This window comes from Dromaius novaehollandiae, chromosome 12, assembly GCF_036370855.1.
Source record: "Dromaius novaehollandiae isolate bDroNov1 chromosome 12, bDroNov1.hap1, whole genome shotgun sequence".
In the NCBI taxonomy this organism is placed as follows: Eukaryota; Metazoa; Chordata; class Aves; order Casuariiformes; family Dromaiidae; genus Dromaius; species Dromaius novaehollandiae.
Window position 1 is genome coordinate 13,747,461 of NC_088109.1, and position 26,979 is coordinate 13,774,439.

General features: G+C 55.2%; 1 protein-coding gene across 2 annotated transcripts in view; it reads left to right on the forward strand.

The window, feature by feature from the left end:
* The window catches only part of PLXNA1 (plexin A1), a 168,519-nt gene that overhangs the window by 67,009 nt on the left and 74,531 nt on the right, over positions 1-26,979 (forward strand). For both annotated transcript variants that reach the window (XM_064518985.1, XM_064518986.1), the window contains exons 4-8: positions 10,152-10,292; positions 14,665-14,765; positions 16,045-16,168; positions 18,372-18,525; positions 19,240-19,339. In XM_064518985.1, the coding sequence (XP_064375055.1) occupies positions 10,152-10,292; positions 14,665-14,765; positions 16,045-16,168; positions 18,372-18,525; positions 19,240-19,339 (620 nt within the window). The remainder of the gene's footprint in view (positions 1-10,151; positions 10,293-14,664; positions 14,766-16,044; positions 16,169-18,371; positions 18,526-19,239; positions 19,340-26,979) is intronic.

Sequence of the window (26,979 nt, forward strand, 5' to 3'; positions counted from 1 at the left end):
CTTGAGACCGCGGGAGCAGCTGTCAGGCTGGGGAGGGTGGGCGACAGAGGTGGGGTTGCTGATGGGGAGACGGCGCGTGGGTTGCTCTGCCACCGCCCCGACAGTTCCCCTGAGCGAGGGCCACGAGCTGGGCAAGGAGGTGTCCGGAGAGGGGCTCAGTCGACACCTCCATCCTGGGACCTTCCTCTTGGAGAGCCGGGGGCAGGACTGCTCTGACCGACGATGAGTCCCACCAGCCTTTTGTTTCTCCCAAGGGTAGTTAAGGTCTGTGTTGGGCTGTGCTTCTCTGTCCCGCTGCTCATGAAGCAGTTTTTGGCAGGCCTGGTTGGTCCCTGGCCCTTGCTCCCCTCGGAGGCTGCTGTGCCAGGGTCTGGTCAAGGTGACAGCTCTCTTGGTTGCCCTGATGTTTGAGGACTTCCCCCAAGTGGGTAAATGGTGTTATAATCCCTCTCTCCCCACTGAGGCACAGGCAAGTGAGGTGACCAGTTTGCCCCCTCGGACGTTAGGAGGAAGCCCAGCAGAAGCAGATACTCCTTTATCTCAGTAGCATCACCCCAGGAAAAAGGGATATTTTCAATCACCATCTCAAAGTGCCAAAACTTGGGGATGCCCTGGCAGCTGGCACCCGTCGTACACTGTAACAAGCGGAGATGAGCATCCCCTGGTGCGGGGGAGGGCTGCCCCGATCCCGCTGGGAGATTGTCGCTTGGGTCCTCTGGGTGCCTGCTCACAAGGAAAAGGCAGGAAAAAAGGGCACGTCAGCCCCAACCCGTGCCCTCCCTGGTGTTGCAGTGGGCTGAGGCACTGACCGAGGCTCGAGGGCCGGGCGGCCGTTGCGGGGCTGCAGGCGTCGGGGTGCTGCGCGCGTTGCAGCCATGGCACGCGGGGCCGTCGGTGCCGGGGCAGCTCCTCGCCCGCCGGGCGCATAAAGCACCGCAGGCCCCGTAACAACATATGCTTCAAAACCGGTTAGATTAACCAGCGTCATCGGTGTCAGTGTTGGCGAGTTGTTAGAGTTTGTTGCTGTTATGAGCATTGATTTAGATTGAGTATCTCCCTGTTTTTTGCTTTATTATACTGATATAATTAAAGTTCCAATATTCTCCGGCTCATGGCAGTGTAGGGCCTGGGACGAAAACCTTGCTTATATTAATCTTTATTAAATGAATGAATTTCCCTGAATGAAAGTAGACAGCTTATCTCACCCCCTTTTCCTCGCTATATTATTGATGAGGAAAGAGCATCTCGGCCCTGCGCGAGGGGTGGATGCCAAGGTCTGGTCCGGGCCATTGCCTGGGGATCTTGCTTCCTCTGCGAGCAGCCCGGAGGGGCAAATCAGCACCTCCCCGCTCCGCCGCACAGCCTTCTCGTCCAGGAGCGTGTGTTAAATACCCCAAAATACCCGCTTTCAGCCTCAGAGCTGTTGGCTTCCCCAGGAATAGGTGATTTTGCAGAGCAATCTTGCAGTCATTTTTTTCCCGGGCTGTGTCTGGTCGAGGTGTAGCAGTGCTTGTATTTAGGGCAGATGATGTTTGAGACCTTGACCGAAGTGCTGTTGTGAATAAGTGCGAGAGGGGAGGGAAAAAAAAGAAGAAAAAGAAACAACAAGCGCCGGCACACGTGTTGGCGCGAGCCCTGGCAGCCGGCCGGCCGCGGGGCCGGTGGCGGCGTCGGCTGTGCGTCGGGGCGGATGCATTCCTGCGCGGGGCAGCTGTCGGGAGCCGGCGCCGTGGGGGGGGGGAGCGAGGTAGCCTGGCTCCCGCGGCGCGGCCGGCTCCCTGCCCGCTCCGCATAGCTGGGATGTTTGCGCCGGGATGCAGGGGCTGGCGGCGAGCCTGGCTCGGGCTCATCCGGGGAGCGGGGCTGCGGGAAGAGCTTTCCTGCCCTGTCACCGCCCGGAGCGCGGTAGCACCCTTGGGTGATCCTGCCATCGCCACCCGGGAGGGAGCCCTTGGGAGACGTGTCCCTGAAAGCTTCTCCCCTGGCGATGGGGGGCTCCGCCGTCCCCGCAGCCCCCCGAGGACAGCTGACGCGGCCCCACAGCTGCTCGCCGGCCCCGCGCCGCTCGACAGCCGGACGGCACTGCTGGCTTTGGCCCCCGGCCGCGGCCCCACTCTGCTTCCCTCCTGCCTGGGCTGGCGCTTGGCAAGCGGAGTGGGGAAGGGGCATCTCCGTCTGCCTTCTGCAGCCGGCCCAGCATCGGCCCGGCAAGAGGAAGAGGAGGCTGGGCGAGGAGGGATGCTGCGGCTGGAGGAGGGGGAGAGGGGCTGGCTCCCGCTGCTGCCCCCCCAGGGAGCAGCTGGTGCGGGGACATGGTTTTAAAGCTCTCGGCCCCCTTTAGAAACCGGAGATGGCTGCAAGGATGGCAGCTGCTGCTCTTCTGGGGACGCCGGCCGGGCCCTGGGGCCCCTTCCCCGGCCGTGGAGGGGGGGGAGCCCAGGGCCGGCTGGCCCTGCCGGCTGGCTGCACGGTGGCTCCTTTCCTGCTGTCCGTGCTCCTCCATGGCGCTGCCAGGCCACCAGCACTTTGGCCCCAGGGTGCCCGGGTCTGTCCCTGGGTTGAGCAGGTCCCATAGTGGCTCCGGGAGGTGTTTCGCCTGGCACAGGGGACCTGCAGCGTGCAGGGCGCTGGATCCACTGGGTCCTATTCATGCCCCCCAGCTCCAGGCATGAGCGCTGGGAAAAGCTTCAGTCCTGGTGCTGGGCTCTGCCCTGTGCGTGCGTTCGTATGTGCTCTGGTGCGGAGGAGGTGCGCCGAAAGCAGGGACACGTGGGCCCCCACCTCCCATTTGAGAGTGATGGAGCTGGAACTGGTGATTGCAAAGGACGTTCGTGAGCCCTGTCTCATCGCTGTGACCAGCCTTCATCCCTGGTGGACATCTCCCGGGGCTTGATCAGAGCAGCAGCTCTGGGCTGTCCATTGGGGGCTTGCAAGGGGCTTGCGACTCGCTGTCTCCTCCAGCAAGTGTCGGTGCCGAGCGTGGCCAAATGGGAGCTTTGGGGAGGGAAGGGGGGAGGCTTTGAAATGCACTCCCATAAATAAGCCTTTATTTCGTGTTGCTTGTCAGCGCGATGTGAGCCCCGTGGAACTGGAAAGGGTCCCCGTGAAAAGGCTGCAAAGTGTGTTTCAGACAGATAAGTCCCTGCCTTTGAAGTGTGGCAGGCGAGCGAAAGCGCCCTCCTCTTGTAGCTACTGCCAGCCACTGAGAATTAATCACAGCCGTGTACAGATAAGAGTACAAAGCCTCGCTGAGCACTTCTCGTGCCAAGAGGAGGGGTCCGCGGGGTACTGCTGGGGACCAAGGATGAGGGCTGTAAAGCCTGGATGGCGGGGGAGATAGCCTGGGGTGGAAGAGCCCTGCAGAGGGATGGCTGGGTAAGGAGACACGTCCTCCCGTGGGGGGCTTGCAAGAGGTCCCTGTGTAGGAACGTGGGCGAGACCAGATCATCCCTTGATGATAGTCTCTGTGTGCCCCGAACATTGCTGGCAGCAAGTGCTTCCTTGCATGGAGCCCGGACCCCAGCGAGGCTCCTGCCAGTGCACGCTAAATCTGAAAACTGCTTTGGCATGTTTGCAGCCACTTTTCCTCTCTGGCTGTGGTTCCCCCCTCACCACCTGGCGTGCCCTTGCCTGGGCTGAGCTGTAAAGCCCTGTCCTCCGCCACACTCCTCCTCCAGACCCGCTGCCAGCGCTGGGTGGCCGCCAGCTGACGGCAACTAGGGCTTGGCTGGTTGCGGCTGCTGCTGTTCATTCATCTCAACGTGCGCCTTTCCAAAGCGCAGGCCTGGACAGGTTCTCGTCTCCGATTTGTGCCCATTGCTGATGCCTGTAAGTATGTCGATAGGTTTTTCCCCTTATCAGTTTGACAAATGACAGTCGGTTTAAAGCCAGCAAAGCTGATTATGAGCATCTCTTGAAATGGGGAGTGCCTTCTCACCTGGGCCAGCCTGGAAGGCATCTTGCCGAGGGGGGCAAATACACTGCAATGGAGGGAACTGTCTCTCTGTAATATGTTTCCTCTGCCCTCTGATGCTTTCACTTCCCCTTGGCTCTCAAGCTAATCTCAGGTCTCTTGGAGTCATGCAGGATGGGAGCAAGTCATGTGGGCTGGGAGGAAGAAAAGTGTCTAGAAATAGATGAGAAAGTTAAATCAGCTAAGTGAAGTAAATTTTGTCTTTGAAACACATCTGATGAGTCTTTCTCCCTCCCACAATTGAATTGTTGTCTGTGAGTACAAGCCTGTAACCTAATTCTCGTCCTGTCTCCTCCAACCTTGACTGGTTTGCTTCATTCGTGATTGGTGTCTTGTCTTGTGTCAAGTTGTGAGCTCTTCAGGGCAGAGGCTGTTCACTAGTGCTTACATGGGGATGCCCACGTCCTAGCACAACTTTTTGGATGCTCCGGCAACATGCCTTGTAAAGGCTGAGATTTGCAGGGGAGCATCTGACTCAAGGCAGAAGGTAGCTAAACTGGTCCGTTGTTGACCTGCTGTGGCCCTACACCACCGCCTGATTCTGAGCAGGGTGATGTGATTTTTGTTGTTCTCCAAAATAGCAGTAGCTGTGTGGGATGGAAAACTCTCTTTTCCGGCTAGGAAAGGAGCATCCCCAGGAACTGCAGTGACTGTTACTGTCAGGCAACTCTCAAAACACTTTTGTGCCTTGTCCTGAAGCCTTAAGAAACCTCTACAAAGCTCATAGACTCTTTTTGATAATCCTATGCCTAAATCTTTTTGCAGCAGTGCTTGGAGATGTGTCATTGGGCTGAGTGGGCTGCAGGGTAGAAACATCAGCAGTTACAACTGCATGTCTCAGGGGTGTCTCCAGTGTGGGGAATGGTCTTTTTTGCTGTAGGGTCACAACTGGGCTCCTCCTGCCATGGTTCTTCAGACCTTTGACTCCCTGGATGCCCCAGCTACTCTGTGCCTGTGTTGCACCTTTCAGTGCACCGTGACATGGCCCTCACGTTATTGCAGGGAAGCTTTGAACTGGGAAAGTGCTTGGCCTCAAATGGCTGGGGCCAAACCTCAAGCCTGTGTCTGGTTGAGAGCAGCTCATAGCTCCCCTCCCCATCTCCCCTAATTCACTGCTTTCCCTGGGACATGTGCCACCGGCTGTATGGGGTTGGTTGTGCTGTCACCTGGACGTGCAGCTAATGCAAGAGGCTGGGAAGCTGTGGCTTTGTGTTGAAGGACTGGCTGCTAGGAGGTCTTTCTTCCCCAGCTTTCTCAGCATTTGTATGCTGCTCTGTCCTGGAGCCTGAAAAGTATAAATGGGCTGTAATCAGAGAGCCAACATAGGATGCAGGAACTGCTGTAGTAGGACACCAGGGCATATCAGTCCCCTGGGCCCTCTCGTCCCATATCCCACCTCCTTTCCCTGCTTCTCCTGTGATTGCTATGAGTGTAATCCCATGCTGGAGTGGTCTGGGAGGAGGTGTTTCCTCCCATGTGTAGCGTGTGCACCATGCAAGGAGAGATCTTGTTACCCAGAGAAACTCCAGCTGCAAATGCTATCAGGATCGTAGGATATCCATTTCTCTCTCCCCTCCAGCACTGCTTACAGTCCTCATCTTTGCCAGGAGTAAAGTGGCTGGCTTAGCACTGCCCTTGTGGATTTGTCTCTCCCCCAAAGGTCATCTTACTTGCAGGAGCCACCTGCACGCTCACACTGGGCCGCAGTTGTTGCTTGGTTGTACTTTTCCCTGGCTGGATCCTGCTGCCTTTTCCTGCCTCAGCGGTAAAAGTTCCTGGTTCCTATGGGGCTCACGCAAGGGGAAGGGCCGCAAGCTGATGCGAGGAGGGGGTGTGTGTGAGGCGAGGGGAAGCAGGGCTGTGAGAATACACCGTGATCCGTGTATTAGGTTTCAGGGATGTCCCTGTCTCTTAAACTCTGGCCCCTCTGCCTGGAGGTAGCCTTGCCAGGCCCAGCTTCCCGCACAGAGCCAGCTCAGCTCACACCTGCCTCGCTCCCACCCAGGGGAGAGCAGGGGACACACTTGTGACGGGGTAGGGCATGGCGTGGAGAGCTGGGGGCATTTCTGTCGACTGTTGGCATGACCCCTTCCTGGGCTGGAAAAGCTGGGGGAAGGTGGAGGAATTTGTCTCTGCCCGGCCGTGGTGCGCTGTGTGCGGTGTATGCTGGGATGCCCAGAGGGAGCGTGCGCAGGGAGGGCAAAGCGTCTGTCGTCTCCAGGCCATGTCACCCATGGTCCTTTCCCTGATCATTTGCAGGGGTTTTCCACGGCTGACCTGGGAGGGGGGACCTCTTGCCAAGCTGAGATGCCTTTGCACCTCGTGGCATTGCGCTCCCTCCACCAGGCTGCTCAGCTTCTTGGGGATTGTTTTTTCAAACCCTCTCATTTCAAAGTGAAATTTTGCTCTGTGCTCCCCCAAATTAAGCTTGCACAGATGGTGGGATGGGTTCTCGTTGCTTCTGCCACTGTGGGGTCAGCAGACACCTGTAGTTCTTGCAGAACAGCCTTCAGCTTTGTTTTAAGATGATTCCCTCAAGCAGCTAATGTGCAGTTTCTTGCTCCTAGTCTCCTCCATTTGCATGATGAGACTGCAACCCAACTTCTGTGGCAAGAAGGGGTGCTCATCTCATTTCTTTAGGGTACCGCTGCACCACATTGGCAAGTGGACTGGAAAAATCCCAGCCTCCATTAAGTGCCTAGCCTGCCAGGGTTGTTGCAGAGAAAGGGGAGAGCTGGGATGGCAGAGGAGGAGGAGCTCTGCTCACGGCCTTGGTTGGAAGAAGGCAGGGGTTGCACTGATAAGGAGTTGACCCAGACCAAACCGCGTGGGAGCGATTTGTTCCCGTCCAGTTTTGTCTCCCGAGCATGTGAATCACTCCCGCCGATGACTGCGTGACCGTGACGGTTGTGATACCAGTTCCCCCTAGCACAGATCGTTGCTGAGCAAAGGTGACTGCTGGCTTCTTCCTAGGGATGGAGGGCATTTCCTCTGCACCTTTTCTCATCCAGGAGCAAACCAACCCATGCAATTTGGAAAGAGGTATTGCACTGGATGGGGAGCCTTTGTGCATGGCTAAAAGGGTCTTGCTGGGCTCTAGGTCAGCTCAGCTTGGTGCCTGGCTTTGTTGCCCCAAATGCCTTGTGCAAGAGGGCATGCAGCTCCTGGTGCAGCTCCTGTAACACATAGGTGAATATTTGTGTAATTAGAAAGGGGTGCGTGTCCTCTGGCCTCATTCCTCCTGCTCCCCAGCAGGATGACCCTTTCCTTCTCCTCTGCCCCTCATGTTTGCTGCAGCAGGTAGGAGAAGTTATCCCTTTCCTGGGAATTTATCACACTGCTGCAGCTGTTGCCCATAGTGAGGAGTGGGGCTGGAAGGGGATAGTGTACATTGCTCCTGCTTCCTCCATCTCGGCATAGCCTGGAGGAGCACGGAGGCCCGGCCTCTCCCTTGGGGCTGCTTCCAGCCCCCTCGCAGGAAGCAGCGTATTAAAGCTGCTGCCAGCAGCCTCCTTGCAGCTGGCTCGACCGAACTCGCACGAGGCAGGCAGAACGAGGGCAGGAATTCTGAGCGAGAAATTAGTGCGAGTAATTATTAGTATTGGGTAATTATATCAGCGTCAGGATGAGGAGAAAGGTTAATAGATTTTTTTCTTTCTTTTTTTTTTTTTTGGTAGATGTCTTTTCCCCTGGGTGGGAAGGGATTGGGGTGGGCAGGAAGAAACACGTTTCTGAGGGGGGCTGCTCTGATTAAACCACATCCTCTCCCCCTTCCCCTGCCCCCTTAATACCCCCATCCCCAGCAGGTGGGAAATGTATGTGTGGGGAGAGGGTGGAGGGAAGCGCATCCCTCCGAGCTGTCAGCGAGAGAGTGGTGGCATGTTCTGCATAGGATGTGCGGGCTTGGAGGAAACCACCATGTAATGGTCCCCAACAGCCCGTCCCATTCGTGCCACCTGGGACGGGCAGGCTCTCATCGGGCTAATCTTGTTGGGAAGCCCCTAATTGCAGGAGTTTGCACCTCTGCCCGTGGGGATGCAGGTCCCTGCAGTAGTCTGGCGTGAGGAGCTGGACCTGATGGTCTCGTGGGTCCAGGGAGGAATGGCATGGGCAGGTTTGCCTATCACGAATGAACTTCTTGGCCTCCCAAGCTCCCTCCTTGTCCTGCCCATTGGCCAACCAAGAAGCAACTTAATTTTCAGGTCTTCCAAATTTTGTTTCCCTGGACCCTGACTGCTGCTTATCTGCTGTCTCTAGAGCGTCTTTCTGGGGAGAAGAGGCACCAGGTGCTGGAGAGGAGGGTTCACGTGTGTGCACACCTGGGGGTAGCCCTTTGCCCCCTCTGAGCATACCTTGACGTTTTGCGGCTTGGCTGCAGCCCTGTTTGACTACAGTGATTATTTTTAGGTTCTTCCTGGAGCCTCAAATTAACTGGAAGTGCTTCATGTCTGTTGTTTTTTTAATACATCTCTTTCTCTTTCCCAGCACTGCGCAGTGCAATAATGTAATGGGGAAATTACCCCGCTAGTTAAAAATTACTGCCAAGTGCGACATCCACCCATAGATCTATTTTAAAACCAGGGTAAAACTATATTGATCCTTCTGTGCCGCAGCTATGGCCCATAAAAGGGTTGGAAAGGTGCGTTTGTCACGTTGCCATAGCGAAGGAGGGAGCCGGTACCCGCTTCGGCGGGAGGGAGGATGCTCCCGGGCTGGGATTCTGCACAGCCGAACCGGACTCCTGTCCCAGGTGGGGGAAGCGTGTGTGTGACCGCCGTGGAGGCTGGTGTGCTCCTGGGTGCAGGGAGCACATTGCAATAGCGTCCCCCGTCCCCAGGCTGTGCTGTGGACTCTAAAGAGTTATACCTGGCCCTGCAACCCCCGTCCCCGCGTCCCGCTGGGAGGGGGCGGCCCCTTTGCTTGCTGCTGCCAAGGGCTCGCCGCTCTCTGGTTGCTCAGGGGTCTCTTTCTTAATTAAATACATTTGTTTTGTAAAACGGCCTAAAAATAATCCGGGGCTGGTGCATGCAGGAGGCTGGCAGTGAATCAAAGGCGCCGCTCTAATTAAACGGGCCCCGGTTTGTTTGTGAGCCGCATACATTTCCATGCTAATCAGCTGCACACCGGGATCCTGCTTTCCCAGCCCCGTAGCCTCCTGATTGGGAACTATGCAAATGCTGGCGTCTGTTTATTGCAGGAGGGGAACCGGGGTGGTGGGAAGGTGGCTCGGGAGGGCAGAAAGGGTTTGGCAAGGCTGTGAGGTGCTGGGCCCTGGAAAGGGGTGGATGGATGACTTCTCCAGCCAAACCTGACCCACTTCTTGGGCACTGTCTTGAGGTCGCCCCGTGCCAGAGGCTGCCCAAGTCCAGGGGCTTCATGCGTGATTGCATTAGTGGGAAATGTCTCGCTAGCGATCAGGTTATGGCAAGTAGTGCTGCTGGGTTTGGCTCCTCCTTGGAGGGTGACTCCAGCCCTGTGGTGCCTCCTAATGTGGTTATTGCCGGTAGCGCGAAAACAGTGTACTTAGGAAGAGCTTGTACATAATTGTGAGCCATAAGGGGATTAGAGTGTTTGCCACGTTCCTGCTCAGGAAACAAAGGCGCTTTCTGAACCTCTGTTGACCCTCAGCTTCCTTGAAACGCTCTTGACTTCCCCGGTTACGAGCCCAAGTGTTTCCTTTGGATGGGGAGATGCGAACGCTGCCTGCGTGCGCCGCGGGGTCCTGCCCGGACAGGGCTCTGTACCGGTGTGCTGCATGAGCCGCTTTCATTACAGCTGTGGCCAGACTGGATTTGCTGTTTTACTGCAAGCTGTGGGCTCCTCCGTGCCGCATCACTGGTTCGAGGGACTTTGGCGATGAGCAGTGGAAAATGTGGCGTGGCTGTGGGGAAACCAGGGCAGCACAGAGAGGGGCCGGGGTCGGTGCAGTGCCCATGACCAAGTGTGAACGTGGGACCGGAGGGGACAAATGCATGCGGGGGAGCATGGGCAGTGGAGAAGAAAACATTGCAACTGAGATTTTATGCAAAGCATCGGGGTGTGTAGAAAGTCACTGCTGCTTTGGCGTGTTGCAGCAGCTGTGACATTGCCCTGCCAATGAGCGGCGGTGGGACCCCATCCCCGATGGGGCGTGGGGCGAGCTGCGAGTCCATGCTAACCCCCTCTCCTCTCCGCGCAGATCCTTGTGGACTTGCCGGCTGACAGGAAGCACCAGGCGCTGCAGTATGAAAACGTCGTGGCCCACGAGGGCAGCTCCATCCTGCGAGACCTGGTGCTCAGCCCCGACCGCCAGCACATCTACGCCATGACGGAGAAGCAGGTGAGGGATGGGGCCGGGTGCTGGACCTGAGCCACCCCAAGCGTGGGGACATGGTTGGGCTTCGAGCAGGGCTGCTGAATGAGTGAGGTGACGTGGGAGTGATGTTAGGCTCTCTTGACTTGGTTGCCCAGATTGTGGTCCCAGCTGTGCCTGTCCTGTCCTGTGCGCTGTAGAAATTTTTTAGGCAGCTCCCTGGAGGGCATCTGGCCTTTTCCTTCAGAGGTCAGCGGCTGCCTGGGAGCGAGGGGAGGCAGCCAGCCTGGCTGAGCAGCCCAGATAAGAGCGCTCATAGCCTGGGCACTTTGTACCATGGCTTGATGCGAGGACTTGGCACTGCACGAGCCTGTGTGTCTGTATGCATCACATCTGGGAGTGCACGTGAGCATTTATGTTCACATGCTTTCCCCATGTGTGCTTCCTGCCCCCAGGCTGTTCCTCACACTGCAGGGGCAGGCAGAGTGGCCGGCCTGCCTCTCCTCCTGCGAACTGGACTGGCAGGAGATGAATCTGTCAGTTCTCAGCCCCAGGCCTGCAGCTCAGCACAACTCTCCAGCCCCTCTTTTCTAAGCAGGGGGACAACAAAGCGACTATCGGGGCTGGGACTTGCTCGCTCACTTGGCAGGGCTTGGCTTGTCCACAGCAGGGTCTCTGACTCCAGGCTGAGAGCACCGTGCTCCTGAGCTTTGCTGCAGCACGTGCGAGGAAGGCACGAGGCAGGGGTGCACAGAGGTGGGTGCTGTCCCTGAAGCCACCCTTCACCCCATGTTCTGTCACTTGCCCCCTGCCAACTGCCTCTTTCCAGCTGAGCTGCCCGAGTTTGCTGCTACCCAGATGCACTGCCTGGGTCTCCCCAGCGCTGCCTTCGCCCTGTTGTCGGTCCCTGCAGGGGCTGCTCTTTCCCTCTGATCCGTCGGTGTCTCTCCCGGGGCCTCATCAGTCCTGCTAGAAGGTCACTTGCCTGCTCTTCCCGAACGGCTGTGAAGGGCAGGCGAGGTGCTGACGCGGCTCCCCAGGCTGCTGCTCCGTGCGGCTGTTCCAGCTGGCCATGGTGAGCCGCGTGGCACCGCAAAACCTCTGCCCTGGCCCCCCTCGCCCCTCTCTGCATTTCCCCAGGAGCCGCCTGCAGCTTTGGGGCAGGTTGTTCCAGTTCCCCAGGCAAAAATCATGCCTGGAGGCACCAACTCGGAGAAGTGGCCCTGCTGCTGCTCTCCTTGCCGTGGTCCTGTGCCCCAGGCGTTAATTGTTAGCAGCAGCTGCTCGAAATCCCCATTCCCCTGGGAGTACGGGCTGTCTGACCCTTCTTCCAGTTAGCTGCTGCGGAGAGCTGGTTTCCTGCTGCGAGGGAGCACTGGAGGAGCCGGGCTGGCTGTAAACCACCTCCCCGCTCCGGCTGTGCCCTCCCGTTGGCAGGCGAGCAGGCCTCTCGCAGATTAGCAGGATCCCCTCGCTCTGAACAGCTTTTTCTCTTCCGGGGCGGATGCTTCTCCGCCTCGGGAGAGGAGGGGACGTGGCACTTCTCCAGGCAGGCTGCAGTCGGCACGCCTGGCATTTTAAGTGGGGCTTGTGACGAGCGGATCGGAGAGCAGCCTGAGCAGCTTGGCACAGGACAAGGAATGAGATGGCTTAACCCACCGGGAGCAGCTCAGAGGCAAGTGGAGAGGCTAAGCGGCAGGGGTGCCCCCAAATCCCTGCGCGCACGCCTCGGCCCCTGCCTCCACCATCGCTAATGCTGCACCAACCAGAGGTACAAATCTCATCCAGATCAGGCCCAGGCATGCAATTGCCATCCTGGCAGCTCAGCCGGGGCTCACAGTAAGAAGTTTTAGTTGGTTTTATGAGACGATGCATGATCCCGGGCCTGCCAGAGAGCCTGCTGGTACGAGTTAATCCATCAAAGGGTTGTGAACACGTTGGAATGGGTGAAGCGGGTTCACGCTGTGTCTGTGCTTTGTGTCAGCAGGCAGTGGCATTTGTTGGATCTGGTATTAGGAGCCGTCAAGCTGGATTGACTGTGTGGTCAAACCCTGGCCTCAGTCTGGTCTCCTCCTCACATCCCTCCTGGTTGCAGAGGAGGAGGAAGCCAGAGACCGGCCGTGGCAGGTCCCCACTTGTTCTCCAGGGAGCAGTGGACCAGACAGCGTGTTGCCATGCTCCCATTACCAATCCTCTGGTTTGTTATAACACCAGTTCCCCCGTCTTTCTTTTTGGGCAGCTTTGCTGCAGGTGAATTCTTCTTGTCCAGCAAACTTTGGGAATGTCCCTGTAGCGCTCTCTCAATCACAGTCACATCAGATGCTTGGCCCTGCCCCTGACATTTGCAGCCCAGCATCACGCGCTTTGGCAGCGTACTTCACCTGCCCAGCCTGCCATGGGAACTGCACCCAGATGCAGTGGGGTGGCCAGGGCCTCACGGGCTCCAGAGCTGGCCATGTTTCGAGGCAGCTGTGCTTAAACCCTTCTTCTCTGCCTGGGGCAGTGTGGCTGGGCTGTGCGCAAGTGTGCCTCTGTCTCGCAGCATCGCCGTTTGTCTGTCTCCCTGGGTGAGGTGTGCGTGGGTGGGACTGTGGTTGAATTTGGAGTGCAAGAGATCTCTTGGCTCCTGGCCCAGGGGTTTGGAAGGGAGAAGGATGCTGGAAGAGGGCCTTCGATTTGTCTAGACCTCCCCGAGGGGAGAGCAGAACCTTTTCTCTCCTCCTCCCAGTTCCAGTTTCTGGTTTGCTGGAGGAAACCTTAGGCTTTCCAGGTGAGGCAGAAACTCGGTTTGGAACTGAGGCTCCGAAGTTCGTTAGCATGGCAATGCCATGCCACCCAGCTCGGAGAGAGGTCTCTCAGCGTTGCCTCCACTGCTGCCTCCAGCTGCTTTCGTCCTCTTTGGTAGCTAACAGCGTGGGCGCATTGCAACTGAACCCTCCCTGAAACGTCCCTTCCCAAGCCTGCTGCTCCGCCGAGACTGGCCAGGACCTCCTAGGCTTGAGCATCTTGCTGGCGATGGGTAGGCTGGGTTGGGCGCAGGTCTCTGGCTGTTAAGATGAGGGAGGTTCCCCAGGAAGAGGCTGAGAGGGACATATAGATGGGAAGGAGCTGGGTGAAGTCTGGGAGGCTGTGGCCGGCTAATCTGCCCTCTGTGAAGCTGTCCTGGGCTGTTTCCCCTGGCCAGGCTGGCTGAGCCTCCTCTCCGTGGGGGAGATGTTGAGCACAAAAATTTGTTCAGTGAATGCCAGAGAGGGGATTATGCCAAGCTGGATTGTTTTTTTCCACCAAAAGCTGCTTTGGGAGCTGACACCCAGCAGTTGCCTGCGCGGGGTCTGCCAGGGAGGATCTGCTCCAGTCCCCTGCCTCCTCCCCTTGCCACCGTTTGCTCGTGGGCCTGCGGCAATGTGAGGGCAATGTGAGGGACAAACGCATGGGAACACTACAGGCGTCCTCGTTAGTATGCAAGCTGGAGGGTACTGATAGGCCAGCCTTATCTGAGCCCTGTAGACATTGCGCTGAGCCCATCCCCTGCTGAGCTGGCAGGAGGGAGGGTGTGCGCCCCGGGCTGAGAGCAGGCCCCTTTTCTGTGGCTGCAGTGATCGTTTTAGCTTTCGGAAGAGAAGTTTGCAAACGTTAACGAGTGAATCCTGCCTTCTGCGTGCCCATCGTGTGGGGGCAACGGGGAAACTGAGGCAGGGAGCGAGGGCCTTGACTGCGTAGTCAACGTGCTGGGCAGGGCGAGCGTCGCGGCCGTGCTCGGGGCTGCACGCACTAGCGGGGGGGCAGCGTCTGGCGCTCCTGGTAGCCCCTCTCTCCCTTGCCCTCCCTCTCGGCCCGTGATGCAGAACGCTTCCCCAGATCCCCCTCCCTGTCCCCCTCTTCTCCTCCCCTCTCCTTAATAAAAGCAGCTCTCTCCTGTACTACGCCTTGGTGTTATCAGAGTGCCGGTGGAAAGTAATTAAACGAACAGTTGTAACGGAGCTTGAAGGGCTGGAGGAACGAGGGGATTTTAATCAAATCTGGAGGAGCAATTAATAAAGAACTTGTAACCCTTTCGGAGCTGGCCCCTGAGCTGCAGGGGCACGCGGCAGGCGGTGGGGGCCTCTGCGGGGGCTGCAGCGGTGCAGCCTCTTCACCAAGCTCCTCAAATCCTCAAAGACCAGTGGCCAAAAGAGCTCGGTTGGGGCAAAACGTGGCCTGGGGTTGAGGCACCGCGGGGCTGTCGCGTGCGGAGACCCACGAGGTCCCTGCCGGTGGCAGAGCTGGTGGCGCTGGTTCGGGGTCCTGCAGGGCTTGGGGGGGGGGAGGAGGTGCCTGTGCCTCGCGGAGGAGCCGGGGCGGGATGCAGGGGCAGGTGACGAGCTGGCGCGTCCCCCCACTCACTCCCTGCTTCCCGCAGGTAACGCGAGTGCCGGTGGAGAGCTGCGAGCAGTACGAGAGCTGCGAGCTGTGCCTGGGCTCCCGGGACCCCCACTGCGGCTGGTGCGTCCTCCACAACGTGTAAGTACCGCTGGGGACGGGCTCGCCGCCGCCGCTCTGCTCGGTGAGATCCGTCCTGGGGTTGGCCCCGTGGGCGAGCGCAGGGGGACGGAGCCGCTGAGGAGCTTCTGCCTGCTTCTTCTCCCCCTGCGCTGCCAAAATCGCGATTTCTGCGGGGCCGGAAACCGCGGCGGCGCTGGGGGTTGCGCGTGCGGCCTGCCGCCGGCACCTGCGGTTGAGCCAGTGCCACCGCCGGCGTCGAGGGGGAGGCTAAACTGCGGCAGCCCGGCCCCCCCACACCGAGCCGAGCCGGGCTGGGACCGAAGTCACCGCGTCGCTTCAGAGGGAAGCCGCGGGCAGTCTGTCCTCCCGCCCGTGCCTCCCGCGGCGCGCGGGCTCCGCTAATGGCCTCCGGCGCGCTGCGGAGCTGCGAGCAGAGGGCTCCTAATCCCGCGTGAGAGCTCCCGTGCTCGGCGTCCTTGTGCGAAGAAGGAAAGCTGAAGGCAGAAGACCTAGGAGCGCCCAGCGGCGGGGGGATCTCGGTGGGGGGCAGGAACAGCGAGCCCTTGCGGGAGCGCGTCCCCCCCAGGCTGCTTTAGTGTGCGGAGGCTTCAGCCGCGGCCTGGCCGCTGTCTCCTGCTCCCTTTGGGACCCGGGGACGGGCTGCCAGCCGTTTCTGCTCCTTCCTGGAAGGGAAACTGCTGCTGTTTCAGCCCGGACCGCGAGGTGCGTGTGTTGTTTGCTCTCCCTCTCTGTTTTGCCCACCATTCAATTGAAGCACTTGCTGTAATGAAACACTGTTAATCCAGAAAGCACGAGGAGCAGCGGAGAGGGAGCCGTTTGCTCCTTCAGGGCAAGAAGCGTGTGTAAGGTGCTGCTAGCCGGGCTGAGGAGATGGTGGAGCATCGCGGGCTGCTCTCCAGAGGCGTGTGCGTTTGGGAGGGACGGATGCTGCAAGGAAAGACAAGGAGAACTTCGGCGTAGCTGTGCGGGGGGCTTGGGGCGGTGATTTGGGGGCCCAGCATGGGTTAAGGGCAGTGGTGGAGAGGCTGGCCAGGTGCCCAGGGCTGGTCTCCTGGACGTGCTCCAACAAGGGACGATGATGCTTGGGGGCAAGTGGGCACAGGTGGAGATGGCCAGAGCTGTGCTGCTGCTATGCGGGGGTTCGGGGTCCTGCCGTGCGGCGACACCCTGCCCGGGGAGGCTGCCACGTGCTGCTGCCCTCTCTCGCCCTGTGAAACCCAGCCCAGGACGCGAGGGGGTCGTCCTCCTCACCGTAGGGCTTCTCCTTCCCTTCCAGATGCTCACGCAAGGACCGCTGCGAACGGGCGGACGAGCCCCAGCGCTTCGCCTCCGACCTGCGGCAGTGCGTCCAGCTCACCGTCCAGCCGAAGAACATATCGGTCACCATGTCCGAGGTCCCGGTAAGCCGCTGCTCCTGCCTGCTTGTCTGGCCCAGGTATCTCCTGACCCGGTGGAGGCAGGTGACTGGGAAGGTGGCAATTAAAAATAAGTGAGGAATATACAACGGAAGAGAGGGGAAGAGAGGTCTGATACAAAGAAAATGTATCGAAGTGCAGGGGACTGATGAGAGCTGGCCTGTTGCTGGAGGGAGATAATAGACTGCTTAATTACTATTCAGAAAAGATGTAACTGAGCAATAAATATTTCTGCATAATATAAATAATGACATAAGGATTGCCATACTTAGGCCAGAGATCCATCTAGCTCAATATCCTGTCTCTGGCAGTGGCCACCAGTAGATATTTTGGGATGAGTCTTAGATGCATAACTTTTTGCTTTGTCTGTGCAAACAGAAAGGTTGATGTACTTGCATGGAGTATTTTCCAGGCCATTAGCAATGTAAAGAGAATATGAAACTGCGTATACCAGCAATAAACTTTTGAAAACTGCCAGGTCTACATATCTGGCACTTAGTAGTCCTAAAAGACTTGGCCAAGGAGCCCTTTGGCCTGCCTGTAGATGTGACTTTGTAATAAATAAGAGAATATTGAGGAAAGTTCAGTAAGCAGAAAAGGTGCTCATTTTTTGCCGATATGCAGAAAGGGCAAATGAGACAACCCAGTGGTTAGAGATTGCTTAGTCTGACATTAATTCTTGGAAAACTAATGGAAAAAAACTGATACAGGATACAACTGATGGAGAATTAAGCGTATGAGTATAATTAATGCCATTCAATGTGGTTTTATGTCCAAAAACTCCAGATTTTGTTCTTTGATGAAATTATGACTTGAGTTACAAGAGGGACTGCAGGGATGTGATGTCTTTAGACTTTTACAAGGCATTTGACTTGGTACAACACAACATTCTGATTAAAAATTAGCATTATACAATATTGATAAAGCATGTGTTAAGTGGATTAAGACCTGGCTCTGTGACAGATCTCAAAAAGTAGTTGTCAGAGGGGAATTGTCACTGAATGGAAATGTTTTGAAAGTGCTTCTGTGGGGATTGGAGTGCGGTGCAACCACCCTTCACATTTTCATTGGTAATGTGGAAATAAATGTGATAAATCGCTGCTGCTGAGATCTGTGGAGGATGCTGAGACTGGCGGGATGGCACATAGCTGTGAGGATGAGATTACCATGTGGAGCATTTGGGTTTGAATGGGACTAGTTTACCAGAGAGTGGGTCTTAATATTGCCAAGTGTGGAGTTAAACATCTAGGAAAAAGACAGGCCTTCGACAGATGCCCTAGGAAGCAGTGGCTCTGGAAAAGCTCCCAGGCCGTAGCTGGAGCGCGAGCCCCCCATGTGAAGCTGTGTCCATCCGAAAGGGCTCTTAGTGCTCTTTGGGTGGAGCTGCGAGTTGGGAGGCGTTTTTATCTCCATCTGTGATTATTTGCATGACTGATAGCAGGATACGGCACAGAGGTCTGGTGTGATTGACACTGGGACACTGCACTCAGGCTTGGAGTCCACCTTTTAAAGGAGGGGGCTGCAAACCTCCTGTAAACATCATGTAAATGAGTTGAAGGCTGGAGAAAATGCCTTCCAGTGAGAGACTTCCAGAGCTCAATCTGCTTAGCTTATCAAAAAGAAGATTAAGAGGTGACTTGATTACAGAGTATAAGTGCCTTTACAAGGAGCAAATATCAGGGACTAAAGGGCTTTTTAATCTCTCAAGGAAAGGCATAACAAGTACTAATGGCTGGAAGCTGAGACAAATTCAAATTAGAAATAAGGCATGCATTTTGTAAAGTGAGAACTGTTGACCCCTGGAATGAATTTGCAAAGGAAGAGGTGGATTCCTTCCCTCTTGATGTCTGCAGAAGTGGATATCTTTCTCTAAAATATTTCCTCACCAAACACTGTGCTTGGTCTCTGTAGAGAGGTGAGACGTACTGGTTTGTGGTGCAGGAGAGGGCAGAGGATGTAAGGCAGTGATTCATTCAGTCTTTAACCCATTTAAATCTGTACTCTCCCCTTGAGCTGGGAGTTCATGGATGTGGATGGTGCTTGCTTTTAGCCTGCAGCAGGTCCCCCCTGCTAAGTGTGGGTGATGGAGGCAGGATCTTTTCCCTGTGCTGGGCTGGCTCCTGTCGGACGCTAAGGAGTCTCCGCTGTTTGCTGGTTCCCTCTGTGATGCTTTTTCCTCTCTCCCCAGCTGGTTCTGGAGGCCTGGAATGTCCCGGACCTCTCGGCCGGAGTTAACTGCTCCTTTGAGGACTTCACTGAGTCTGAGAGTCGCATCGAAGATGGGAAGATCTACTGCAGCTCTCCCTCTGCCAAGGACGTCATCCCTATCACCAGGGGCCGTGGTGAGCTTGCGTCGCTAGTGTCCCCGGAGCGAAACGAAGCCAAGACGAGCCTTGCCCCGGTTGTTGCCCTGGTTATTGCCCCAGTTGTTGCCCCAGTAGCCAGATGCAGAGGAGGGCTGGGAGAGGGATCTGGCAGTCTTCCCATGACAGCAGCAATCCCCAGCTTCAGAGCAGAAATGAAGACGGTTCTTGGGACATGGGAGAAGAAGGACATTGCTGCTTGTTGGGGACTGATGCTTGTCTTTGATCTGCCCTCACCCTCTCCCATGCCGTGGGCGCAGTTACTTGCTGATGGTCTGTATGCTGGTTCTGTAAAGCGTGAGGCACCTGGCCTTGTTCCCCACCTATGGACCATTCTCAGGCAGATGTATGTTTTTCCCAGGGGCTCTAGGACACACTGCTTTCCCCAAAACTGTTCAGCTCCCTTCAATACCACTAGCATAAGCTGAGGCACCTGCCTCCCTGACAGCACACTGCAGTAAGCAGAAGGGGCATAGTGCTGTGCCTGGGCTCTGCTGACCTGTTTGGTGGCTGGGTGGGTGTGGGTGGGCACCCTCGCTCTTTTTTCTTCCTGGATCTGGGGCGTTTTGTTGGTAACTGGGGTGAGTGGAGTTTGTTGCCCAGCTGCCTCCAGCCCATAACAGGCTGTGGGCTAAGTTCTGGGCTAAGCATTGTGCCCTTTCTGATGCCTTTTTCTGCCTTGCTGTCTCCCAGGGGACAAGCGGGTGGTGAAACTCTATCTGAAATCCAAGGAGACGGGGAAGAAGTTTGCCTCTGTGGACTTTGTTTTCTACAACTGCAGTGTCCATCAGTCGTAAGTGCCCTGGGCTTCATGGGCGTGCTCTGGGAAGATTAGTTGGGCTATGTGAGACTTGGAGAGAGAGATCTCAGTTTTGAAGCTGTCGATATTGCAAGAGGAAAGCAGAGTTCAGATAGCGGTGTTTGCAGTGAGAAACCTCCTCCTTTTACCCTTGTAAACTGAGACAGTGACCAGAGAGGCCACGGCTACATTTGGGCATGCGGGAACATGTAGCATCAAGGCAGAGCCTCACTTGAAACGGACTTTGTTTGGAAAAGCTTTGGAAGAAACAGAGAATTTACTGCATTGCAGACTGTAGCAGTCCGTGTAACTGAAAATGCCAAGCATCTTATTCCTGGAAACAGTTAAGAGGAGTGACTTGGCTATGCAAAAGTAAGGAGAGCCTGTGTTTTCCTATGAAGGTACTCGCTTCCCAAGCTTGCTGGAGAGCAAGCTGGAAAATTATAGCAACACTGAATGGAACATACTGCATGTTATGGGGCATTTACCCAAGAGTTTCCTAAGTTATGAGTTTGCTTTCTTGTCAGGCTGTCTTGAAATCTACCTTAAATTTGGGTTTCTAGGCAGCTTGAGATACGCATGTGGTAAAACAGAGGTGGTGTGGATTATTGATGTGCTGTCTTATGCACAGTGTCTAAAGCCACTAGTAGCCAGCTCCGGATTAGGGGCTGTGGGCAGTGGGCTTGAGCAGCAGAGAGACGGGTGCAATGTGGAAACATAAGAGGAGATGCTGGGGTGTGTTTGGGCAAAGATGCTGGAGCTCAGGAATGCGAGCGATTCTGTTACCCTGCCAGAAGCCTCCCACGGATGGTGACGCTCCGGCTGATCAGTAATTTTAGATAAGCAAATGTAGAGTGATCTCTTTTGGGCAGCTTCTTGCAAAGCATCTAGCCTGGCTCAGGGGCTTTGCCGGGGCTCTGCTACAGATGGCTTCTTCAAAGCGTATTCAGCAAACAAGCTGTGTTTTCTGCTTTGATCAGGGAAAAGCAGGTGAGATGCCGGCGCCCTGGAGTACTGGCTCGGGCACCTGCAGCAAACGCTCTGCCTGCAGCATCGAAGGGGATGTGTCCAAGGAGAGCCCGAAGGGCTGTCATTTGTGTGCCTGGCAAGGAGCAGTCTGCCTGCTAAAGGCTTGGGGATATGAAGGCTAGAGAGCAGGCAGGCCTCCAGTGGGGGGAGGAAGGAATGGCCCCTGCGGACTGTTTGCACTGGGAGGACATCCCTCCCAGCCCTGGTATTTCTGCTCTGCCTGCGCCTCGTGCAGGGGGCAGATCTTTGCTCCGGGGAGCTCTGTGAGGGCGAGGAGAGAGGAAAAGAGTTTGCAAGCTTGACTTTCTCACTCACCTTGACTCACGAGATGAGCTTTGTCGCCCTTCACGTTGTGTGGTTTCAATAACATTAGCTCAGCTTTGGCTCGGGAAGGCTGCATGTCATTATTTTGCAAATCAAAAAGCCAGCGTGACTTTTTTTTTCCTAAATGAAAGAAACGACTTTTAAGTACAAATAGTGTCAGGTATGGTCCAATCAGGGCCCCATCGTTTGGGTCCAGCAGGAAGAGCTGGTGAGGGAACTGGCATTTTATTTTATGTGCTTCACATATGAGAAACCCCCCCGCCAACAAACCTGCAACAAAGAGCCCTGACTGATTTATTACCGCGTTGATGTTTAATTTTGGATGCATTATTTAAAAAGGCTAATTATGGATGCATTAATATTTATGGGCTCCGGTTGGAGCTGATAGAAAAGTCCATGTTCTAGGCTGTTGAACATTATTATTATTTTCTTTACGTCAAGGATTTTAATGTTTGGAGGCGGTTTTAACTTTGTGACCTGCAGTCAAGTCATAGCCAAAGAACATGACAATATCTGGGATGATGCAATACTTCTAAATACCATTTGCAGACAGGCACCTTTAATGGATCTCTTTGGAGTTAATAGCCTTTCAGATCCAGGTTTCATATTTTGCGGAAGAAAATCTATAAGTCAGCCTGATAAATTCCGTATTAGGAACGATATGCTTTTCCATGAGGCTAATGTTTTTCCTGTGGAGTTCTCTGATCACCATGCATTATGCTTTCTTTTTATATTTGGGCAGCTTTGTTTAGGTTGGGAGCCAGGGGCCTGTGTGTTAAATCATTTCTCAGCTGAAGACGAAATGTTTAGGAGAGATTTTCAAATCATTATGGAAAGATATAAGAATCGTAAGCCAGCTCTTCCGCTGGTGCAAGCTGGAGTAACTCCAGGGAAGCCAAGACAGCTCTACCGTTTACATAGTGCAGAAGCTGACCCCTCTTATTTTCAGCAAAGATCTGGAAAGGCATCTGCAAAATGCACCACTAAAACCCTTTTGCAGATTGTGGGTCTGATCCTGCCATTATTTGAGTATCACTAGTCTCTTGTTTCTTACTACCTTGCAAAACTGTTCTTCCCATGCATTTTCAAGGACTTCTGGAAACAGCATGGCTCCATAGAGGGGGTTTGTAGAAAGGAAGATGTGTCTTATCCCTTTTTTTTAAAGAGCAGGAGGGGTATAAAGAAAGTTGCATTGCCCATATATTTGGCTTCTGAAGGTAGCATGGGGGAGCAGGCCAGGGGGATGTCTTACAGGTAAATCCCTTAAATCCCTTTTCCTTTCTCTTCTGTTATTGCAGTGCTCTGCATTGCCGCCCAGTGTGATGGGACACGGCCTCTCGCCCATCACAGAGCAGTGTGGCGGGTCCCGCGTGACCGTGGCTGATATGTCTCCATATGTGATCCCTAGGTGACACAGGAAGGGTGCAATTCCTCTGTAAATGACATAGCAACATGGAGAGGGTGTGCTGGGGTTCGGTGGCATGGAGAAGCATGTGTCTGAATACCAGTGCTGCAGAGCAGCCTCGAGGCTGCTGGGGAGCTGCTGGTCAGCAGAGCTGCCGCGGGTGCTGCTCGAGCAGCTCTGGGTGGCCAAGTGGAATGATGAAGCAGCACCTTGCTTTTAGCTTTACTGGATTAAAAGGGTGAGCAGAGAGGCAGAGCTTGCCGTGATTGAAAAATGAGCGAGGTTTGTTTATGATGAAAACAAATCGCTTTCTGTTAGCAGTAAAGAGGATGTGCCTTGCACCTGATTCCTGCAGCAGCCTGTAAGAAGGCAGAGATACAGACAAGGAGACAGGTGGGGAATTTGTGTAATAGCACCTTTTTTGGAAGCAATGTATCTCTTTGCTCTAGTTAGCAGACAGGAATTGCAGAAGACTTTTGAGGCCTGCTAGTAAACACAAGATGGTTTGAGGATGGTTTGAGGATTAAAACTCTGTTTTATAAATGCCCCAGTGAGTTAAGCTGTTTAGACCTTGTCAGTATTGGCCATGCTGCTTTCAGAAGGAGAAGCTGTAACAGAGTCTCAGAGTGACTGTCATCTTTGCTCTGCTTTTTGGAGAGGAGTCACTGTGACACTAAATACTGGAGTCCTTTTGCATGTCTCAGTACAGATTAGCTAGTTCTGGCCAAACTGGTGTTGACTGTTGACAAGGCTGTCCCACAGCTTATTTTTCAAGGTCAGGCCTGTGGTGTCTAGGAGACTGGCTGGGAAGAAGCTGCTCTGTTCTTTGAGAAAGCTGCAGCAAGATAAAGTGGGTGGCTGCTCGCTAAACCGAGGGTAGCACGAGGGGTCGAGGGAGACCATCGTAAATGCTTGGTCTCTATGCTGGTGATGTGTGCAGGTCAGTGGGTATTGACCAGGAAGGGATCAGGTGCTCCAGAATTTCTTAGCAGGGGACTTTTTGTTAAGGGCTGGCAGGTCATTGTGAAGTGGCGTGTGCCGGAGCTGCCCTGAGACCACTGTTAACAGCTCATTAACTAAGGAGCTTTTGGTGCAACACCATTGCCTCTCGGAGATGTTAGTGCTGTGTGTACCCACGTGGCGTGCAGAAGGAAGACCAGCCACTCGTGTGGCAGCAGTTTTCCTTTTGCTGCTCCGAAGCACTTGGAAAGCTTTCTGGGGGTTGCATCCATGTACTGTATCCTTGTCAGCCTCAGGGCTCTTGCGGGGCTCAAGTGGACATTTGTAGGCTGCAGTCTCTTTCTCATGTCTTTCTCCTGAAGGTTTGCGTATCAGGGAGAGGGTGTTTCTGGAGAGCCATCCGACGTTCATAGAACAGGGGAGTGGAAATCTGGAGTTCGATGCAGAAAAATGGGTCCCTTGCACAGAAGGACATGAGTGCTGAGTGGCCAAGGATAACTGAGCCCCTGGGGCTGGGAGTGGAGCTGGAAGTGTGGGCTGGTCATCAGATCCTGGGTGTAGGCTCTCGTTTCTGTGGCGGAGGATGGGATAGGAAATCTCATGGCGGAGACCTGTGTGGATTCCCTTGGGGATTTCCTATGGGGCATTGATCAAGCACACACTCTTAAAGACCGCTCTGAAGCTTTGATAACCTAATGAATCAATCTGTGTCCAGAAGCTGTGCATGCAGATGTTGAGGTCTTCTTTGTAAGCATTAAACTCCCTCTTCAAAGCATTCTCTGGGAAATAAGTACCCTTTAAAGATAAAGACATAATGCCAGGCTCCCTGAGTGACTCTGGTAGAGCCTGCGATTGCTGGCGAGATGGATGAGTGCGAAATCTGCCTTGCAAGCAAGTGAGGAACTCCTCAGAGAGATGGAGAGCCTGGGAGCGCAGGCTGGGGGAGTGCTTCGGGAAGGGGGATTCCTTGGGACTGGAACATTGCAGCTCTGCAGGGGGGGGATACCAGCTGCGAAAGCCGGAGGATCTTGGAGGGAGCACACGCTGAGGTGTGGGAGTAGATCAGAGCCTCCTTGTCCAGCTTGCTGTCTCCAGCAGGGACTGACACCAGCTGTTTCCAAGGACAACCAAGGCATATTTGTTCCTAGTATTTCCATGTTTGCTGTCTGGGTTTCCCCTCTGGAAACTCTGCTTCGTAACTCATTGTGGTCTGTCTTTTCGGTTTTGTGCCAAGATGGAGAGATTCCTGGCAGGGGGCTGGAGGGGGACGGGGAGGAGACCTTGTGCTTCTGCCTCACCACAGTGACAGCTGTGACACCCAGGTCCTGTCAGCGATGGGATGTTCAGTTTCTTGAGGCCAGAGCGATGGGGAAAAACGCCGAGTGGCTCTCACCCTGCTGACTGAAGAGATGTGAGCTCAGCTGTGTTTGAACAGAGCAGCCCCATCTCACAGGTCAGGCTTTTGGTATAAGTCTCCGTTAGGCAAATGGGATTTTAATGCATTGCCCAGGGGCTGGGGGAGCAGCGTGGCTGTGCGAGGAAAACAGGGGCCGGGCTCCTCGCTGGTGCGTGAATCACTGCAGAGCCTGCTGGCTGTGGTGCTCCCAGCGTCCGGAGAGCCTGTCCCGGGGCCTTCTTGGAGGTGGTGGGACGGTACCAGCCCTCGCTCCGCGCTGTTTCTCGCTGAAGACCTGCAGTGTTGCCGGCTATCTGTGTCCTGGCTTCCCCATGCCTCTGCTTGCTGCCTGCGGTGGGATCAGTAGCTGAGCGCACACAGCCCGGCTGCCTCTCTGCAGGACCAATGTTACTAATTTCCTGACTCTTACAGATGTGCTCGATTCTTTCTTTTTCAAGGCATGGACAGATGGCTGCAAGCAGTTGAGTAAGTGCATTTGAGTAGCCACCTCTGAGCTGTGAGGCAGTAACAGATCTGTGCATATTCCTAGGCTAGGGCAGGCAGAAAATCAAGTCAGACAGCCACAGAGATCACTCAGGATAAGCAGTTTTATGTCACATTTGTTATCTACTAGGAGGGCTGATACAGTCTGGTTTTGTGTTTCAGTCAGCGGAGGTAACTTCAGATGTGCCAGTGAATATTTGTTCCTGGACATCTTAAAAATCAGGGCCTGATTCTGCATCCTCTAATCAGAGCATGACGTTTGGGTACCCTGAACCACCCTGCGGTGGCTCTGGCGTGCCCCACACATGCTCCTGGGAGAAAGGCCCTTGGTGAAGCTCAGCACAGCAGGGACAGAAAAGCCCTGGGCTGGCAGGAGAGGAAGCGCAGAAACTTGGTGGCTTGAGGTGGCAGAGGGCGGGATGGAGGGAGGGGAGAGCTGGTCTCCCACTGTGGTGGCTCTCAGATTCGGGGTCCACCTCATGCCTCTCTCAGGAGGAGCAGGGTTGCCACCAGCATGTGGCCGTGATCTGCCTGTAGATGTGTGGGGGGGGGCACTGGCTGCCCATTCCTGCCACCCTTCAGGATTTTTGCCTCCTTTTACTCCCGCTTTTCTGGGGCAAATAGATGGATATGAATCCTAAATTGCTGCTGTTCAGCCCCTTGCCCCTTCCAGCTGCTCCAGATGCAGGCTATGACAGAGCAGAATATTCACTAAGGATGTATCTTCCTCGCCAAGAGAGGGTCTGAGGAGCAGTTTGGGAGCTCGTAGGCGGTCTGTGGTGTGTGCGCAGATGCTGTTTCCATCAGCATTGTGTTTATAAATTTCCTTCTCAATGAACCTCTCTTGTTCTGCACTTGGTGCCGTTGAACTTGCCCTATTCCCTCCTCCCTGTGGTTTGCTCTGTGTCCCTCTTCCAGAACGGCACTGCTCCAGGCTAAGAGTCCCAGCGTGTGTGTGTGTGTGTGTGTGTGTGTGTGTGTGTGTGTGTGTGTTTGTGCGTGCGCGCGCAATGCTCACACCCCCATGTCCCAGCCCCATAGTGCTCATGTTGAATACCTAGATTATTCTCCCGCCTTGTTTGTTCTTCGAAGGCAGCTTGCGGGGAGGATGGAGGTGGTGGGGGCTCACCTTTAGTCACCCGCTCCATCTTTTTCCCCTCTCTCCCTCCCTCTCTTGTTTGCTTGCTCAGGCTTATCTCGCCCTTGCGGATGCCTGTTTTGTTTTCTGCCTTCTCTTCTCTGTGCTCGCTCGGAGCGCTGAAGAGCTCTCAGCTCTTTCAAGCCGGAGATAAGAGAAGCGAGCGGACTTGTTTTCCAGACCGTGTGAATGCCGATATAATGGCGAGGCATGCATGGCATGCCTGAGGCTAAGAGCAAGGGAAGGTGAATGAGGAATGAGCTTGGATCTGGAGCCCTACCAGCTTCCCATGCTTTGGATCAGACCCGGAGATAGTAGCAATGTTGCTGGGGTTATGGGAGTTGCCTCTGCTCGCCTGCCTAAGGGTCCTTTGAGGAAATGGTCCTCTGAAGCCACCCTAGCGGGTCTGGGCTCATCCTGTAGTGACACTTCCAGCCTGGTAACAATACCAGAGATGTTCTTGATGTGCTGCTAAATACCTCTCTGTTGTCCTGTCTCCCTCTTCGTACTGCTGGTTTTGTGTATCTGTGTTAGGTGTTCATCTAGCAGGACCTCAACCATGAGCAAGTTTGGGATTGGTTTTGAAACTGGAGGGAAGCAGCATCAGGAGGTCTTGACCCAGCCTTGTAGTGACTTTGGGGGGCAACCGTAGAAGGTGTGGGGAGGCTCTGGCTTTTCCCCTGTGCTAGTCAGTGGTTGCCGTACCCCTTCCAGCTGGGTGGGGAGCTGCTGCCGTGGCCTTCTGCAGGGCTGCCTGCTCTTTCTGGGTGAGGTTCTGGCAAGCCTGGGCTTGATTCGGTATGGGCAACTCTGCGCAGAGCAATGAAATCCTTGTCTGAGGCTCTCATCACTCCTCTTGCGCACACATAGCTGGTGGA